The following is a 19,633-nucleotide window of genomic DNA, read 5'->3' as shown; positions in this document are numbered from 1 at the left end:
AAATAGCGTAAATGTCTATGAAAATGAGATTAAACCATGAGGCTGCTATGTTATAAAATACTAAGTGGCATTAAGACTATACCAATGTGGAAAGGCCACCAAGATGTGCTGTTAAGGCAAAGCAAGTTCAGAGGAAAATCAAAGTCTGCCTCTATTTATGATCGAAAACCATGTGTCAGTATGTATGTGAGTGTTTGTGTGTAAAATAAAAATGTAATAAACACACACACATGCACAAACACAAAACAAGTAAATCCTTCTTTCTTTATTTTCCCACCCCAAAAGGAAAAAAATAACATCCTATTTCTACTGTCAGCATTGTCTTACCTTTATACTCTAGGAATATACATGGAATGCATTTTCTGGGAATATGGCAAATACACAGTGGTTATGAGTAAATAGTTCTATGAAGCTCACTTCATAACCTGAGGATTTACCTTCTAGCTTACATATCCAATGTGCCTACCAGAATGCCATTATATTCCAAAATAAGCCTTATGAGGTCCCTCTCTGAAAAGAGCTAGTTGAAGAGTCTCTGTTATCCAGATTTTTGCCCTGTCATTCCTTTTGTTTTTATGCGTTTGTATAGGTCTAGAATTGCTTTCTGAGAAAAATTTCAATCCTGACAATGGTGACTTGAATTAAGGATTACAATCATGTGTTATGTGTCCTTTCTGTCCTTCCTTCCAGGTGTATGCAGAAATCACCAACTAATCAGGGCACTTTCTACTAAGCACAAACTCAGGACAAAAAGAAGCAAAGAGTATTAACATAAAATTAACTGCCATACTTGTACAAGAATGTGTGTTCCTTACTGATACAGACTATGTCTGATTCACTTTTGTTTTCCCAACATGTATATTAAGTGTAAAATAAGAATAGGAGTCAGTCCCAGGGGCTCTGGAGGCTGAGGCAGGAGGATCTCAAGTTCAAAGCCAGCCTCAGCAACTTATTGAGGTCCTAAAGTAACTCAGTGAGACCCTGTCTAAATATTAAAAAAAAAAAAGAGTTTGGTCTTGTGGCCCAGTAGTTGAGTAGCTCTGGGTTCAATCCCTGATACCAGGAAAAAGAGGGAGAGAGAGAGAGAGAGAGAGAGAGAGAGAGAGAGAGAGAGAGAGAGAGAGAGAGAGAGAGAGAGAGAAAGAAAGAGAGGGAAAAGAGAATTGGAGTCAGTTTCCTTAGTTGGGGGAGAAACTGAGCAAGAGCATTTTCATTTAAACTCTAAAAGAAGAAACCAGTAAAAATGGTAAACTATTTTAAAACATCCAAATTTTCATGGAAGTCTTTGGATGCAAATTAGAACACATCCTTATTATTTCAAAGGAATAGGCATATGTTATAAACCATATATTCCTAACCCATGAAATCAGATGGAAGTGTTCTTGACATCTTTATTTCCATAATCAGTTTCATTTTCCTAAAACAATTCAAACTAGTAAAAATTTTCCAGAATTTACACTTTGACTCACCCAAATTTCCAAGGAAAAAAACAAACAAAATTAAATAGCCTCAAAATGTCCCCACTTAACCAACATTTTCAACTCAAACGTGTCTCTCTTACAGACACCACTTTCTCTTAAAGTTTACTAGATGAGATACACACACTTTTTTGGACACACACACTCACCTGTAGAATCCTAAGAGTTGCTTAGATGAGTCACATGTCAGTGCATTTTTAATTGCTAAAGCTAATAATATGCATTCTAATTACAACCTAATCATTTATTGCTGACAGTTTCTCTCCACAATGTGAAGTCTTGCAAATCACTCTAAGTCTCACTTGTGGATTTTGGGGCTTTGGCTGGCTGGGACAGATTTTCTGAGAACATACTGTGTGAATGTTCCAGAGAAGGCAGTTGATCTGAGAGGACCCGCATGGGAGCAGTTTATCTTGGACTAGGCTGGTAGCTTTTATTTTGGATTCAAGTATGTAATGATCACATGAAGACAAAGCATAGCTTATACATTACTCCTAATGATTATAGTTTGTAAAAGTCGGGGTCACCAACTGCAGACAAGAGGTCTCATCAGGCAGCTGCCGTGGATACTTTCCTATGCCAGTAAGTGCTTAATGACTCATTTTCCTCAACGGAATTTTCAGAAGGCTGGAATTCAGGGAGGGATGTCTGGAGAATGTCTGAAAAGAAGTTCACAAGCCACTGTTCTGGTTTTTGCTGGAGAAAGCGTTCCATGTCAGCCAGACCAGTTGACTAAAGCAAACAACTGATTTCAGTAACATGAATAATCCATGAAAGGTCACCATGAAATTTGTTTTAGTCAAGTAGAGAACGTTAAAACTTCCAAAAAGGAAATTCATTAGTGGAAAAATTAGGGACACAGTAGATTAACAACTGTGTTCATGGGGAATCAGAGAAGCTGTGCAAGTGAATTGCATTGAACCTATCAGAACATTCCAAGAAACTGTTGTACGTGTGGGCGTTTTAATTTAGTCATTTTACTGATCTGTCAAGTTGACCGATCACTTTGGAATTATGCGGACTTAGCCAAAGTGAAATTTTACATAAAACTACTCTTCTCAGATGCTTCTTTATTTATTGTAAAATTTTTATAATCACTAACTGTTCTCCTTTCTCAGAAGATATTCTGAGAGGAAAGCAAAAATACCACTCTTGCAAAGCCATTTCCATTCTTCCAAAGGTCTGCTGGTAAATTATTCTTACTGATCTTTCCATCTTTCTAGCCTGTGCAAACACACCTAACCCATACTAAATTTCACCAGATGGCATTTTATTTCTTTAAAGTAAAGCAGCCGTGGGTTTAGACAGTTGAATTTTTAAACTTCTGTATTTACTGAAAGTGCATATGGTGCTATATGGACAAAGAAATTGTGCTGAAAGAAAAACATTTCTGTCTGCAGTACCTCATAATCTCTCAGCGGAGAAAAAAGTGCAGTTATGTGGTGTGCTTCTCACAATATCTTATGTGGCTTCAGTGTTCTTCCTCTGTTAAAAATTAGATATATGTATAATGACTATATTATGTAGATTTATTATTTTAAATTCATCTTCAGTTACAAATAAAAAGCTTATATAAAACCCAGTGACTTACCAAAGCAATCCATGAGTGATTTCTAGAAGAAAAAGAAACTTAAACTTGAACTTGTAAAACAAACAAACAAAAAAAAAAAAACCTCTGTATGTCAATGTAAGCAGATGTTGGCGTAGAATTTACAAGGATGAGAAGGCTATAAAACCTCCCTTGAGCCACTCGTAGTTCATTTCAAGGCCAAGAACGCCCCCAAAATCTGTTTCTAATTTTACAGAAATCTTTTGAAATTTGGCACAGTATTCAAAAGTCCGTGGAAAGAAAAAACTCTTGTCCTGACTTCGGCTTCCAAGTAGGAAGACAGACTTGCTTCTTTTCAACGGTTTTCACAGATCTAGTGACCCACGCTCTACAGTCAAAATTAGCTAACTTTCAAAACATCTGGAAAAATGAAGGTTAGTATGTGCACCCTCAGGTATTGCTAAAGAAGGTTGGCTGGGTTGAGTGTGATCAGAGTTTTCTATTGTTCAGAAGGTGAGGATTTGTGTACGAACATTCACTTCCTGAAGTGGGTTAGGACTGGGAAAATGTTCTAAATATACGATAGAAACATTTGTCCTTGCAGAGCTGGAAGAATTCCAGCAATTATCACCAGATCAGTGGAGGACAATCAAAAGCTTTATGGGGAAGGAGAAATAGGATTTACATGTAATCAAAATCTTGCCATTTCTGTTTAGGAGAAACTGTGAATATGCCTAATTTTCTTTATTTTTTTGTAGACATGGCTAAAAGTTGTATTTGGAGTTGCAACCTCTGCTGTGCTTGCTTTACTGGTGATGTGCATTGTATTACGCCCTTTGAGAGGTAAGGGATTTCTCTGATTTGCTCAGTCTGCCTAGAATAGCTTGGAAAGTACACTAATGCATGATCACAAGTGGTTGAACATTTCCTAAGTGCTTATTTTCCAAAGTGAGGCTGTTATTTCTAAGAAGGCATATAAGCTCACAGATATGTGTTGTGCAAAACCAGAAATACTGAGGAATTTAAGGCATGGGTAGGAAGAGATTTACAGTGTTATTTCAGCAATAGAAAAACCTAAGAACGATTCTGCATCACCCCCACAACCCCCCAAAACGTATGCATATTTTAAATACAAGTTTTGATAGACCTTTAGAGATAGTATTTTTAACTAGCATTATTTTTCATTATTAGGTTTATCTTAAGGAAAGTAAAAATGAGTAAGAATAGAAGAGTTAAAATAAAATTTATGGAGTTTTAAAATAACTAAATAGTCTTTCCAAAGGAAGAAGTTGAAAATAGAACTCTCAGAAATAGCTGTATACAACAAGTGAAATTGTTGTTCCATGTGCAGTAGAAATGAACAATTAAACTAGAAATTTAAATATAGTTAAGCAAGCATTATGATTAGTGATAAATTGATTTCTTTTACAAAAAGATTTAGTTTGATATTGATCTCACTTAGCTGAAAACTGGGAGATGCTGTGGGCTGAAATTGAAGCTAGTTTTAAATTATGACTGCAGATAACATAGTCATAGTAAGGGAATAGTTTCTTCATATGAAAATATTTATGGAAACTTGAACTTCTTAAAGTGAAGAAAGATAGAACAATAACAGATTTTGTGTCTTAGATTCTAGGAAAGGGGAAATGTTTGTACCAACAGATATCAAAAATTTATGACAGTCAATGTGGGAAATATCTTTGGTGAAAAGGTAACTGATCATAAAGGAAGATAGATGGCACCTTCAGCCAAAGAATGTAACGCTCTCTTGATCTTAAAAACAAAACATAGAAAATAACTAGAAAACCCCAAAATGTTTATGGGATTTTCACAGATTTGAAAAATGAATGCAGATTAGCAAAATGCAGACGTGTTCTTATGTCTTCAATTTAATTTTTAGTCCATATTCCTGCTTTCTGCTAGCATAAGACTGTTGAGATGTAGGCAGTGTGTGTCCATATATCTTATAAATTACCAAGTTAAAATTTTTAAACAGGTTTCTCTTTTCCATGGTTTTAGGGGCACATTTACCTCCTACCAGCAGTTGTCAGGTGTTGGGTTAGGCCTAATGACTCTTTGATACTAAATCATTAAAAATCAGCTCATCAATTTTAAAGAAATTCTGAAGTACATGAAATGAACACTTTGCTCCCTCAAAAACAGATATTCTAAGAGCAAAAATATGTGGATTTTACTGGGTGCATGCCTCCCTGTTCACAGGGAAGGATGGATTTCACTTCAGAATTTGAATTAACCTTTCTAATAAGAGATACACTACATTTATACATTACCAGTAGTATATAAGCATATACACAAAGAGATGTTCATGTAATTCCTTATGATCCCAATTATACCCTCTTTCCAAGTTTAGATTTATATAGCATACACATAAATTTATGTTAAAAAACATATATAATATAAAGGCCTGATGTCTTTCACAGCATAGTTTTCTGTTTTCAACACTCAAAATTCTCAGAGTAATTGCATGATAGGATGAAAAAATCAAATTAAATTTTAGTACTCATTCAGAAATAGAAAATCATGAATAAACAGAACTTTTTTTTTTTTTTGGGGGGGGGGTGTCCATAATATTAATCTCTTGTATTTTAAATTTGATGAAGAACTTCTTAAAAAGTCAAATAAATATCTTGTAAATGGCACCAGTCATTCCCCTGCTTTCTTGAGCAGGTTGGGGATAAAAGTCCTGCTTTCCTAGAGTTGGTGTCAAGGCAGCCCTGGCGTTAGGTTCAATGGGTTTCTCTTCTGACTTTCCTCCTTTCTTCTCATACCCCACACCTCAAGCATCCGCAGCCAGGTTTCAAGGTCCAGTCTTTGCTTTCACATTTATCCCATGGCTGGTGAGAATGGGGTTTGAAGTGGCAAGGCAGAAAAGTGAAGCAGACAAAGAAAGGAACATAGAACTCGAAGCCAAGTAAGCACCTACTTGGGCTGCTTCTCCCACTTCATCAGAAATCCATTACCTCACATTTGCCTTAGGTGCCCTCATATTCTTAGCCCAGAATTCTGTGCCAAGGTAAGAACAGTCTTGAGAAACTTGGAGACAGACTTAAGGAACATTCATTCACTCATCCATTTATATACTAATGCATGAAACCCCACTAATTGCCTGCCCATCATTGTGCAGTTGCAGGGGCTGCAGATTGCAGCAGTCTTAATTTCCCTCTGAAAGGTAAAGAAGGACTCTGTGCACCCAAAGATAAAAGATGCCTGGTTAACACCATCATTACCAGAGAAGGATTTCTGTCATTCCCCACAGGTCTAAGTGGGGAAAAAAAAAAAAAAAAAGGAGAGGAGAGGGGCTTTTCTATGAAGGGATAGGGGTAGGGTTCAGAGACAGCCAGTCTCAGGATCAAAGGAGTTTGGGAAGAATTACACAGGATCTCAGGAACAGAAAGGAATATGAAATAGTGAAATAAGAAAGATCCACTTGGCTCACTTACATAATGAAAACATTTAAAGAGCACCTTTTATGGAAAGATCTAGAATATTCCATTTCTATGTTTGTCAAAATGGATAATACATATGGATTTCTACCCCTTGGTGCCAGATTATTCTCCCTGGCCCTAGTGTACACCACTTCAACTGATTCTCATTCTCCTCTTCTACTTCCATTCACTCCTTGTCTTGAGATTCTTCTTCCTGGGCACCCTCTTCCATCGTGAAAACGCAACCAAAACTAAGCTCCCCAGATCCCCTTTATTATTTATTTATTTATGTATTTATTTATTTATATTATTTACAGTACTAGGGATTGAACCCAAAGGTACTTAACCACTGAGCCACATCCCCAACACTTTTTATTTTTTTTATTTTGAGACAGGGTCTTGCTAAGTTGCTTAAGGCCTCAGTAAATTGCTGAGGCTGACTTTGAACTTGTGCTCCTCCTACCTCAGCCTCCTAAGCCACTGGGATTATAGGCATGCATCACCATCCTGGGCCCCTGCTTGTTTTTATTGAATCTAAAGACAAACCATGAAGACCTTCTTGATTCTAGAGATTTACAGAGGTAATAAATCAAAGAAACTAGAATTGGAAAGTTATAGAAGCTCCAGAATTTCTCATATAAATTCTACATAGCCTTCCTTGCTTCGTGATTTCTAGTTTCTGAACTTCCTGAATTTTGTCAAAGGAATTGTAGAAGCTATGTACCCTTTCCCTGGAGTATACTGAGTGTATATTTCTCCCCATGGTGATGAGCAAACATTCAAGAAATGCTAGCTACTATTTTTTCTAAAATTTCTAACATATAGCAGATACTTGGTAGTAGAGTTGTGCCGTGTTCACTGTCCTAATATATGTACACAGACACAGTCCAAGATGGGGCATTGGCACTGTGCTTGGTGGCTTTCAGTTTTTAAAATGTCCCCCTTAATTATGAAAGTCAGAAGTCTTTAATTGTGAATATCATTGCTGTTCCTGTGTATGAGATGCTCTTAGAAGAAAAGAAGAGGAAAGTTAAAGGGAGGATGGAAAATAAAGCTGAGAGAGATAGGAGGGCTATGCAGTTTGAGTAAATTGCAAATCCTCTTGGGTGTGCCTTGGGGTTCTCAGTGAAGGAAAAGCCACTGCTGATCTAGCCTCAGACCACCCTGGAGGCCTCTTGTCTACTTTTATATTATTTTGCTTCTACTGTCATCTGTTATTTATTTATTTATTTATTTATTCATTTATTTATTTATTTATTATAGCCTGAAGTATTTTATACATATTTAGATTTATTGCCAATTTTTTTTAACTTGAGGCTTCTCACAAAAGGTTACATTTGGGCTTTTATTTATTTATTTATTTTTGAATGCGTAGGTGTTTATTACAGCATCATCCTAATTGCCAGTAGCAAACTTTGCATTTGTTTACTTGGGTTACCAATACCAGAGACTAACTAGGTGACTTAAATAACAGAGATTTTCTCAGAGTTCTGGATACTGGAAGTCCCAGATCCAGGTGTTCACGGGTTTGGCTTCTTTCAAGGTCTCTTCCTTGGCTTGCAGGTAGCTTCTCTTTGCATGTACATCCCTGCTGTTACTTCCTCTTCTCATAGAGACACCAGTCTTACTGAATTAGAACCCTATCCTTATGACCTCCATTAGCTTTAATCAACAACTAAAAGTTTATATTTTCAAATATAGTCATATTTGGGATTAGGGTTTCAACCTGTAAAATTTGGGGGAACACAACTCAGTCCATAATATGGGTGGTCAGTGAAGTCCTCTGTGATATAATATTTCAACTGGGACATTGGCAACAGGAAGGGCAAAAAAGCTGGGGACAAGCCCTCAAGGTGGAGGAAAAGACAGGTGCAAAGGTCCTAGAAGGTCAAGGAACCAAAGGAGACTGGTGGAGCTGTGAAGTCAAAATCATTTAAACAAAATAGCAAGGGAAATAGATAAATGTTTATTTATCTTATAAATAATAAATATATTAATAGATACATATTTATGATTATGCATGCATATAGATACATATATACAATGTATACACTGTATATCTAAAATTAGTTAGCCAGGTAATACTTTATATAAATATTTCAGAAGATATCTAAAGTTATAGGTAATTTTGATAGATCGAAGACTGTTATTTCCTAAGAAGCAATACTTAGAATGCCTACTACATTTTAGGCAAAAAGCCACTGTTGTTGTTATTATTATGATTATTACTACTATAACCTCAACAATTGCTTTTGGTAAAGTAAGATATTGTGAAATGTGATAATCTTCAGAAGAGATGTGAATGTGTTTTAAGGTTTGAGGTTTCCCAGTATTAACATTGAGAGTTGTAGAATAGACTCCCTCAAACTTCTGAAGAGTTTTAAACTATTTATTCAGTGCTCTTTTGGGGGAAACATGAGGAGTCTACAAGGTTGAGGAAAAGGCTCAGAAAGTTCATGGATATAAAAGATCTATTGAGTTGAGTGTAAATGAATCAAGTTCACAGATTATATTTCTCTAATTGGCATTTGGATTTTAAAATCACAGAAGAAGAATCTTGGCAAACACTCTTTGAGTTTTGCCAAATTGTAATAATTAAAAAAAAAAAAAAAAAAAAAAAAAAAAAAAAAAACTCCAAGTCTTTGGATGATTCCTGTCAAGTTTACCTGTCTCTGATTTCCAAAGCAAGTTGTGCCACAACCTCTACAGGAACATCTCCTCATAAGTATACCTTGAGAAAGACATGTTCAAAGAGCAAATCAGTAACGTGGAATCATGTCTAAATGTTTTTAAAAACCAGAGCCTATTCAACAGAACCTTAAAATGTATCATTAATTAACCAGGTACAAAGTGAAATGATCTTTTCATATAACAGTTAATCAAACACCAGTTTCCTTTTATTTATGGTCCATTATTTTAGAGCAAATAACTTATTTTTCATTTCTGATATCATTATGAAAAGAAATGATATGCAGCAAAAACAGGATAACATAATATTTATCAACTTTACTTTTTATTAATAATAAAAAGAATAATATTGTTTAGTATCTAAATTAAATTTTTATACAGATTATAATTTCATACTTGGTAGAAAAATCACTGTATTTAGGAATCTTTAAAGGAATAGTTATAATAACTGTATGTAAAAAAAAAGGAGTCTTTAAAGGACTTTAAAGTTATAATAACTGTATGTTAAAAAATCATCAGATAACTGCTGGATGCAGTGGTGCATACCTGTAATCCCAGCAGCTTGGGAGACTGAAGCAGGAGGATGACAAGTTCAAAGCCAGTCTCAGCAATTTAGCGAGGCCCTAGCAACTTAGCGAGACCCTATCTCTAAATAAAATATAAAAATAGGTATGGGGATGTGGCTCAGTGGTTACCAAACATTTTAAAAAGAATTATTACCAATCCTTCATAAACTCTCCCCCAAAACACAGCAATTTGCAGCTCATTCCTTAAGTTCGTTGTTACCCAAATACTAAAACCAGACAACACATCACAACAAGACAAAGCTGTAGAACAATATATTTTAATAAACATAGATGCAAAAGTCCTAAAAAATAATGGTAGACCAAATCCAGCAATATATAAAAAGGATTACACACCAGAACTAAGTGGGGTTTCTCCCAGCAACATAGGTGGTTTTAACATTAGAAAATTCATGTAACAAGCTTTCTTAAGAGAAAAATAAGAACCACATGATCATTATAATAGAGCAAAAAGAATTATCAAAATCCAGTAAGCTTTCATGATAAAAACACTCAACAAAATATAAACAATGCAAACTTCCTCAACCTGGTCAAAGGTGTCTATGAAAATATCACAGATAACATTGCACTTAATGGTGAAATTTCAATTCTTATCCCCATGATCAAAATCAGAAGAATAGTTAGTCTGCTCTTCACTACTTGTATTCAACATTTTATTGGAGGTCCTCGGTAGGATAAATTAGGCAATAAGAAGAAATACAAGGCATTCGGATTGGAAAAAAAAATGAGCAAAACATTCTTTATTTGCGATGACACAATCTTTTTATATAGAAAATCCTAAAGTATACACTACATACTTATGAGAACTAAAAAACAAATTCAGCATAGTTGCAGAATACAAGATCAATACATAAAAACCAAGTGTACTTCTAAAGTTTTGAAATGAACAAAAAGAATATTTAAGTAAATGGAAAGATGACCTGTAATTATGGATCAGAAAACAACATTTTTAAAGTTAATGGCAATGCTACATAAATTTATCTACCAATTTAATGCAATTGGTAGATAAAATTCCTTTTAGTTTTTGTAGATGTTGTCAAACTGATCCTCAAATTCTTAAGAAAATGCAACGGTCCCAGAATTCACTAAAGCAATCTTAAAAACAAACAGAACCCATACTTCCTACTTCAAAACTCACTAAAAGACACATAATCAATATGTATGGCATTGGCATACAGACAGATATGTAGATCAATGGAATCGAGTTGAGGGTCCCAAAATAAAGTCTTATACTTGTGGTTGATTGATTTTTTAAATAAAGGTGCCATGACAATTCAACAAGGACTATCTTTAAGAAATATCTGTGGCTCTGGTATATATACACAATGGAATATTATTCAGCTATAAAGAAGAATAAAATTACGGCATTTGCAGGTAAATGGATGGAGTTGGAGAATATCATGCTAAGTGAAATAAGCCAATCCCCCAAAACCAAAGGTCGAATGTTTTCTCTGATAAGTGGATGATGATACATAATGGGGGAGGGACGGTAATAGAAGAATGAAGGAACTTTGGATTGTATAGAGGGACATGAGGGGAGTGGGGACAGAGGAAAGAAAGATAGTGAAATGAAACAAACGTCATTACACTATGTACAAGTATGATTACACGAATGGTGTGAATCTACATTGTGTACAACCATAGAAATGAAGAGTTGTAGCCCATTTGTATACAATGAATCATATTACAGTTTGTAAAAATAAAACTAAATAAAAGAGAAGTAATATGGAACAACTAATTATCTATGTGGGAAAGAATGTTGGACCTTCCTTACATCATAAACAAAAATTAACTCAAAATGGACCAAAACCTAAGTACAAGAGCTAATACTTAAAATTCATAAAACCTAGGAATTATTCTTCGAGTCCTTGAGTAGTCAATGATTTCTTAACTATGATCAAAAGCATAAGCAACAAAAGGCAAAATACATAAGTTTGACTTCCTCAAAATTTAACACTTTTGTGTTGCCAAGGACAACATCAAAAAAGTGAAAAGACTACCCACAAAATGAGAAAAAAATATTTGCAAGTCACATATTTGATAAAGAAAGGACTTGCATCCAGAATATATAAAGAACTCTAAAAACTCAACAATAAAAAGGCAAGAAGCTCAATCAAAAATGGATAAATATATGCATTTCCCCAGAGAAGATAGACGAATAACTAATAAACACATGATGATGATCAACACTTTTAGTCATTAGGAAAATACAAATCAAAGCCACAGTGAAGTACCAGGAATGAATTGCTGGGGAATAATTAGGTATTCACCTAAGTGTGACATGGCCTGACCTTGAAGGTCCAGTAAAAATGGAGAAAAACAGCAGGGAGAGATTTAGATAGAATTGTCTAGACTGGCTGTTGGACAAAGGCAGTAAGAGAAGAGGAGGCTCAAAAATTTCTTCCATTTGAACAGAAGAGCCATGGTAGGTAGCATTATTGGTGTACAGAATCTGGAGGAATGAGGAATTTTTTTCTTAGCATTGGAAGTACCTGTAATGTATGCAAGTGAAAATATTAAAGTGGAAGTTTAATATACAAATACGCAACACAAATGCAGAGAAGAAGTGGGGTGTGGGTGGTCTTATGTGGTAGTGACAGTAAGGGATGGATTAACCCAAAGATATGCAAAAGAAACTTCAGGAGAATAAAGTGACCAGGGAAGGTGGCTCTTCCTTAGGCCTCTAGCAACAACAATGAGACCATACCACAAATTAAAGTAGAGGTTAGAGGGAGATGAGACCCCAAAGGAGATTGAGTGGGTCTTGAAAACTAGACAAGGTTTACTTTCATTTGCAAAGTCACCAAAATGCCATTTGCCATTCATGTTCATGTTGACCATATCCAGGAATATTGAAAGTTGTAATTATTATGCAAAAAACAATCTAATCAAAATAGCGTAACATAAAAGTGAGCTATTTTTAAAAAGTCTGACAATTCTCTTGAATAACTTGTTGCTCTGTATTGTTTGTAGAAACCCTGGAAAATCACTCTCAGAACTGAGAGCTTAACCTAGGTTTGGAGGCATACTCTACCCTATTTATGTGTTGCTTTGTTCTTGTCTTTATTTTTGTATTTGTTATAAGTTGTTGTCATTTTATTATGTGTGTTCTTACTTTAAATGATAATACAGTGATAAAGTGCACAGTCCCTAAAATTAGATGGAGATGGATTTAAACCAGAGCTTTCCTGTATATCAAGCAAATTAGTTTACCTCTCTGTTTTACATTTCCCCATCTGTAAAATGGTGCTAGTAATAATCTGTATCTAAGAATGTTGTTGTTCAAATTTAATGGGACCATGCATGTAGAGTGCTTGCTACTGACAAGTACTTGGTAAATTGTAATACTTCTTATCACTGGCATGAAATTATCTCAGATCCACTTTTTTTTTTCAAAATTGTCAGTCTTGGCCCACATTTTGTCATAATATCTTGTAAATTGTACATATCTCACCCTAATTTTTCTATACTTACTTTGTGGCAATTACTCCAGAAAAAAATATGTCCCAAAGTGATTGTTGGCGATGAGGCCTCTTCTGCAGAGCCAGCAGGAAGATGGGTGTGGTGTTCCTGGGACATACCTTACTTTCCTTGGAGTGGCCTCTAAGCATCAATTCCAAATCAAGTGTGAAAGCAAAAACAAAAGGTCTGCCAGCCACTTGAACGCCTACTTAATAAAGCATTGTATTTTCATTTGGTTTTTGATAAATATTAGAGCTATTACAAAATTTCTATCTGACACTTCCAATTTTTCAGAACTAGCAGAAACAGTTTGAATAAAGAAGCACTAAGTTTTAAGAAAGAATTATGAGAATAGTGAATCATTCCTTGCTTGTGAATCATTTCATAAATTATAATTTCTTGGATACATAATTGAAATAATTTTCAGTTTTGCTTTAATAAGTTGAAAATGCAAATAATTAAAGCATGGTTAATTAGAGTATTTAAGCAGTGTATGAGTAACCATGTTAAAGACGGGTCAGAAATTGTTAATCAAGTAAGTATCAGTTACATATGGAAAAGAGAGATTCTTTCAGATTTCCCTTCTAATTCTTTAAACTATTACAGTTTAAAGTTTATAGATGCCAAAACTATCCTTCCAAAATAATCAAATGATTATATTTTAACATCAAAATATTATTTGGAAAGGGACATGAAAATCCATTTATTCATCTGGTGATTACTAATGAAATATTTCCCAGGTAATGGGAACTTGTTTAGTGTGTTCATTCTTTGAAGATACTTCCTATACTTGTTTTAATCAGCTTTTGTGTTACTATGACCAAAACACCTAACAAGAACAACTTAAAGGAGAAAAAGTTTATTTGGAGATTAAGGTTTCAGAGGTGTCAATTCATTGAGCCAACTCCATTGCTCTGGGCCTGAGGTGAGGCAGCACATCATGGGGAAAGGACCCCTAGCCTAGAAATGCTGATCAGCTCATGGTGGGGTCAGAAAGCAGGGGAGGGAGAAGGGGACTCAGGGAAGATGCACCGGTCTAGGGGTCTAGGGGTCTAGGGGACAACCCAGTGACTCACCTCCTCTAGTCACACCCCCACCTGCCTGCACCCTTAACACCCAGTCCATCTATTCAAATTAGGATGAACTAATTAGGTTGCAATTCTCACAATCTAATCATTTTACCTCTGAATAATCTTTCATTAACCAGAGCTTTTGGGGTCACTTCATATCCAATCCATATTAATACTGGTTTACACACACACACACACACACACACACACACGCACACACACATAACACTAGAAAGCAATGACCCCAATGCTTTTCCCATAATCTCACTTAAATCTTATTTGAACAGAAATAAGCCCCCTTGCTTTTTCTCCACTTCTCCAGGGTTAACAAAGGGAATTTACCTCCAGAGCCCACTGTAGGCTATGAGAAAGCTCACTGGATAGCAACATAAATGTTAAAAGGGACCATCCACATTCCTTGAGAGCTAACAATACTTGGTTGTGTGGAATCTGTTCTCCATGAAGTGTGGACTATTAGCAGACTAACTTCAAACACCTATCAGGAGTTAAGTCAGGGAGGAATTCCATTGATAGGCATTGATCAGAGTGCAGTTAGTGAAATCCTGTAATTGGAACTCTGAACCTTTGCAGAAGAAACATCTAGGAGGCTTGGTAAAAGTTAAAACTACAAGTTCCCCCACCCCAAGAGATTCTGATTTAGTATGTTTGAGACAAGGACTAGAAATCTATTTTTTAAATATGCATTCCACCTGACTCCAAGGATCGTGTTTGGATAAATATTTATAGAAAGGCATGCAAATATCTCCAGTAGAGCACATACGTGAGAATGACAAAACGGACTAGAGGGTAGAAAATAAGGACAGGTAAATCTTAGAGGGAAAATGATCAAAAACCAACTAACACAATATCCATCAAGTTAGCTTATTTTTTTATCCTGCCAATATTTATGATGCTTCTACTTTATGTAAGTACTAGCCTAACTTCTAAGCATACAATAGAAAAATTAAACAAAGGCTCTACCTTCATAGTTAGAGACCTATGTCCTGTCAATATTTTTGCTATATAAATTCTGAGGTTAAAAATATGTTCAATAAATTAAAAACTGAGATGGTGAAAAGCCATTGGTATTTTCATGGTACCCTGCTGAAGCTTATTTCTACTTGTGGTTAATATTGTGATAAAATTGATAGTGCAATGACATATGATTATATTTATTATTTTCTATATTTCAAAGAATTAGAGCTTGGATTAAAAATTCTAAGTAAACTGTAGATTGAATTCCCAGACTAACATGTGACCTAACCCAATGTCTGGGAGCAGACACATTACTGAACTGCCTTATGAACATGGGGCGATTTTCAGCAGGAAGAGAAGAATGCCTAATTTAAATTCCTCCCATTATACTGGGAATTGATTTATCTGTGCCCAGCCTAACACCAACATAATTACACTTTTAAGTCCTGGCTATGTGAAGTGGCTTAAAAAGGTGACGATGGATTAAGAATAATCATCCTGGGCTGGGGAGATAGCTCAGTTGGTAGAGTGCTCGCTCTCACAAGCACAAGGCCCTGGGTTTGATCCCCACCACCGCAAAAAAAAAAAAAAAAAAAAAAAAAACAAAAAGAAAGAATAATCATCCTACCCCAATCTGTGCCACAAGCCTCTTGCCTATATCAATGTAGCTGGCTCCTCTGAGTGTGTGCTCTATACAACCACCCAGAACTTCTCACATTATGGCAATAAGTATTTCAATTAATACATATTTAAAATTGTTTTACAGGTATTTTGAGTCATAATAAGACATATGTTAAGTTTTCTGTATAGATTGTTGGCATTAATAGCTATTATATACCATAAAAATAAGTGACTAACTAGGAAGAAATATGAAATATACTCTCAAGCATAACCTTCCTGAATAATCTAAATTATAGGCTTAAAATGTAAATACCTAATCTTTGGAATCCTTTTAAGAAATCTGATAAGCCTTAGGATGTTTATTAATGACATAGAAAGGAAATGAGTAGGTTTTCAGAAATAATTTGAAACTCTTGTTGTTACAGAAATTTATTTAACCATGAATTTCATTAAACTAGAATGAAAGATCCCTCGAGTATATATGTTAATAGTCTAAGCTGCAACTGAATTCCCCAAAAGTTGTTTTAGTAGATATTCAAAAACAACAGTAACAAACCAGGCGTGGTGGCAGATGTCTGTAATTCCAGCTATTCAGGATGCTGAGGCAGGAGAATAGCTACTTTGAGTCCAGCCTGGGAAATAGAGCAAGACCCTGACTCAAAATAAAATAAAAAAGGACTCAGAATGTAGCTGAGTGTTTGCCTAGCATATGCCAGGCCCTGATTTAAATCCTTAGTACTACAAAAATAAAACAAAAAGTTCCAGTGGTTATACTTGTTTGGGAAACATTGATCTAAAATATTTAGTTGAAAAATACTGAAGAGCTACAACACTGAAAGGAAATACTTACAGACTGCTTTCCATTTACTAAGCATAGAAGTAAATGTTTAGGTCGAACTATCTCATTTAATTTAATCTTCTATAAAAATGAAGATTAACTGCAGGTATGAATATCTTGAGCATAACTATGAACAGGGAAGATTGTATGCAGATACTTAAAACAGGAAAAACTATGAGATAAGTCATTAGTCATTAGTTATAATCAAAGTATTATTTATGCTGAACTTAAAAATAAGACATCACCAAGACTATACTCATTTTTTGAATTGACAATTTTTTTGTATAAATAGTAATCTAGTTATTTTTGAATTCACAGCTAATAGATTCACTACATTTTTCAATTTTCTATCCGAATATTCAGGATTGTGGTGACATAAAATAAATTTATCTCAAATGGAAAACAATTTTCACTACAAGTAGTGTTATAATTTTCCCTTGAATGAATTACAAACAGATTGCAATTTGCTCTTAGAAGAGCTAAATAAAATTGAATTAAATGCTATTGTCGTAAATGATCCTTTAGTCACTGAATGGAAATTACACGATCGGTGGTATGAATTCTGTATAACACCATTCATTAAACAGAAGTTTCATTATAAATGATTGTTTAATGTACACAAAATTATAGAATGCAAAAAGAATGCAGGAAGATGATTATTTAAAAGAATAACAATGCTATGAAGTATTCAGTGTCTAGTTGCAAAGGAGCTCATAGACTTACGTTCTTACAGCAAGTATAACCACTAGAGTAAGTTTTGGTGAATTATGAAAACAAAAAAGAAAAGCCAGGGTCCTAATCAAAGGAGCAAAGCATACATGCATTGTGGGAATCTGTTAAAACAGCAGAAGATACTATCTCCTATTCTATTGTTTTGCTCTGGTTACACAGCACTACATTTTTGTACCTTCAAGGTCAACAGAGCAGGTCAAACTTTGTATTTCATAATCTAGTGCAGCATAGCTAGAAAGGAGTGTTGCCATCTTCTAACCCAATCCCTTAGTTATAGGTGAGCAAGCTGAGATGACTGCATGACCAAAGGAAATTAAACAGATTGCAACAGAGCACATATCTCATCCACCCACCCATCCATCCATTCAATCATCCTTCTTTTCATCCTTCTTTTCATGCACGCATTCATTCGACAAATATTTATTCAATGCTTGTATATGTTGAACACTGGAGAGGTACTGGTGAGGAAAATTAAGACATGCCTGTGAGGGCGACCATATAGAGGAAATTAGAAAAGCATTGTAAAACAATCACTGGAATACACCCACAATTACAAACCAAGGCAAGTGTTCTGAAAGAAAGGGGCATAATCTGTGGGGATTGGGTAACAAAGGAACCTGACCTAAAGCAGAGGTTCAAAAAGGGCTTTTCAGAGGAAGAAGACCTGGAATTGAGCACTGAAATCTGGATGAAAATTTGAGTCAGAGCGTATGGGTGCAGAAATCCCACAGAGAGAGAATATTTGAGGAACAGAAAGCCCAGCATTTGTGGAGTTTAGAAAGGAAGGAGAAGGGGCAGGAAAGTCTAGCAGGGTAGGTTATCCCTGATCAACCAGGATCTGGGGTTCAGGTTATCATTTTTTGGTTTTTATTTGAAAAGCCATGGAAAACTATGGGAGAGTTTACACAGAAAGACAAAGGTATAGCTCTTATGTCTGGGAAAATGCCAGATTCAAAAGTGCTAGCTTTTCTGTGGAAAACTTCTACTCTTAGGGTTTCTAAGATCCCTTGAAGAATTCCTTTCTGGTCCAATTTCTCTTTAAAAATGACTTGGTCAGAATAGGAAAATTACCTGCATTCATTAATGCCTTTCTTGAGATTTCTGAAGGTAAAGATTCTGGCTGATCTCATTCAACCAAATGGGATGCTAAAATATATCATTAATAAGTCAGTAGAAATTCAAGCCTAGACTGTATGAGGAAGTACAGCAAACCACTCAAGAGGCCAAGGATTTAGACAAAACCACTTGGTCTGTAATCTCAGCTCTGCAAGCCTTAAAATTGTGAAATCTTCTCATCTTCCTCCCTTGAAACCTCTAATAGCTCTTCCTGCCTGCAGAGTGATGTCCCCGATGCTCTGGGTGGTTCTTCTCTGCAACCTTCATCCTCCTCAACACATTCCCACCAACTGTCTTTTCCAGAACTACCTCTCTATGTCTTGGTTGCCCAGTCTACAAAACCATTATTAAGATGGGAGCTAAGGCCAGGCACGGTGGTGCACACCTGTAATCCCAGCGGCTCGGGAGGCTGAGGGAGGAGGATCATGAATTCAAAGCCAGCCTCATCAAAAGCAAGGTGCTAACCAACTCAATGAGACCCTGTCTGTAAATAAAATACAAAATGGGGCTGGGTATGTTATGTTGCTCTGTGGTCGAGTGCCCATGAGTTCAATCCCCAGTACAAAAAAAAAAGGAGCTGAGCAGCACTTAGCAAATAGTAGATCATATCATTATATTGGGAAAGAACAGATGAAGGCCAGACTTTAGAATTTCCTTATTAATTTTGCCTTTAGTAATAGTGTGTTTCTTTTTCCCCACGAAGTCCATGACCCTGAAGGAAGCACAAAGAGAGCCCTCACACTGAAGGATATTTTAAATGGAACATTTTCTTATAAAACATATTTTCCAAACTGGATTTCAGGTCAGTGAATTATATCTCTATCTTTTGGAAGTGTCTTAAACGTATTTTGTTTTGTTTTTAGTAACAGTGAATATGTAGAACATCAATAGAAATACACACAAAAAAATTATTTCGAAAACTCAAGTAGCCACTTAGACACTTTTGATAAGACCATTACAACTAGGTTTGTCCTAAAGTAATGAGGCCATTAAGAGTTTTAACAGAAAAGTGAAAGCTGAGAATGCATTGTTGAAATAATTTTAGCATGTGGTATATCTTTTGAGCATGGGAGA

At 35.4% G+C, this 19,633-nt stretch overlaps 1 protein-coding gene across 1 annotated transcript in view; it reads left to right on the top strand.

The window, feature by feature from the left end:
* Window positions 1-1,935: 1,935 nt before the first annotated feature.
* FAP (fibroblast activation protein alpha) overlaps window positions 1,936-19,633 on the top strand; it is a 71,580-nt gene continuing 53,882 nt past the window's right edge. Inside the window, 5 exon segments of the mRNA XM_079132489.1 lie at window positions 1,936-2,060; window positions 3,284-3,444; window positions 3,446-3,461; window positions 3,786-3,870; window positions 19,263-19,361. Of these exon segments, the coding sequence (XP_078988615.1) occupies window positions 2,055-2,060; window positions 3,284-3,444; window positions 3,446-3,461; window positions 3,786-3,870; window positions 19,263-19,361 (367 nt within the window). The 5' untranslated portion in view covers window positions 1,936-2,054.

Source organism: Sciurus vulgaris, assembly GCF_902686455.1.
Source record: "Sciurus vulgaris genome assembly, chromosome: 3".
Lineage (NCBI taxonomy): Eukaryota > Metazoa > Chordata > Mammalia > Rodentia > Sciuridae > Sciurus > Sciurus vulgaris.
This window is presented reverse-complemented; position numbering and strand designations above follow the sequence as displayed.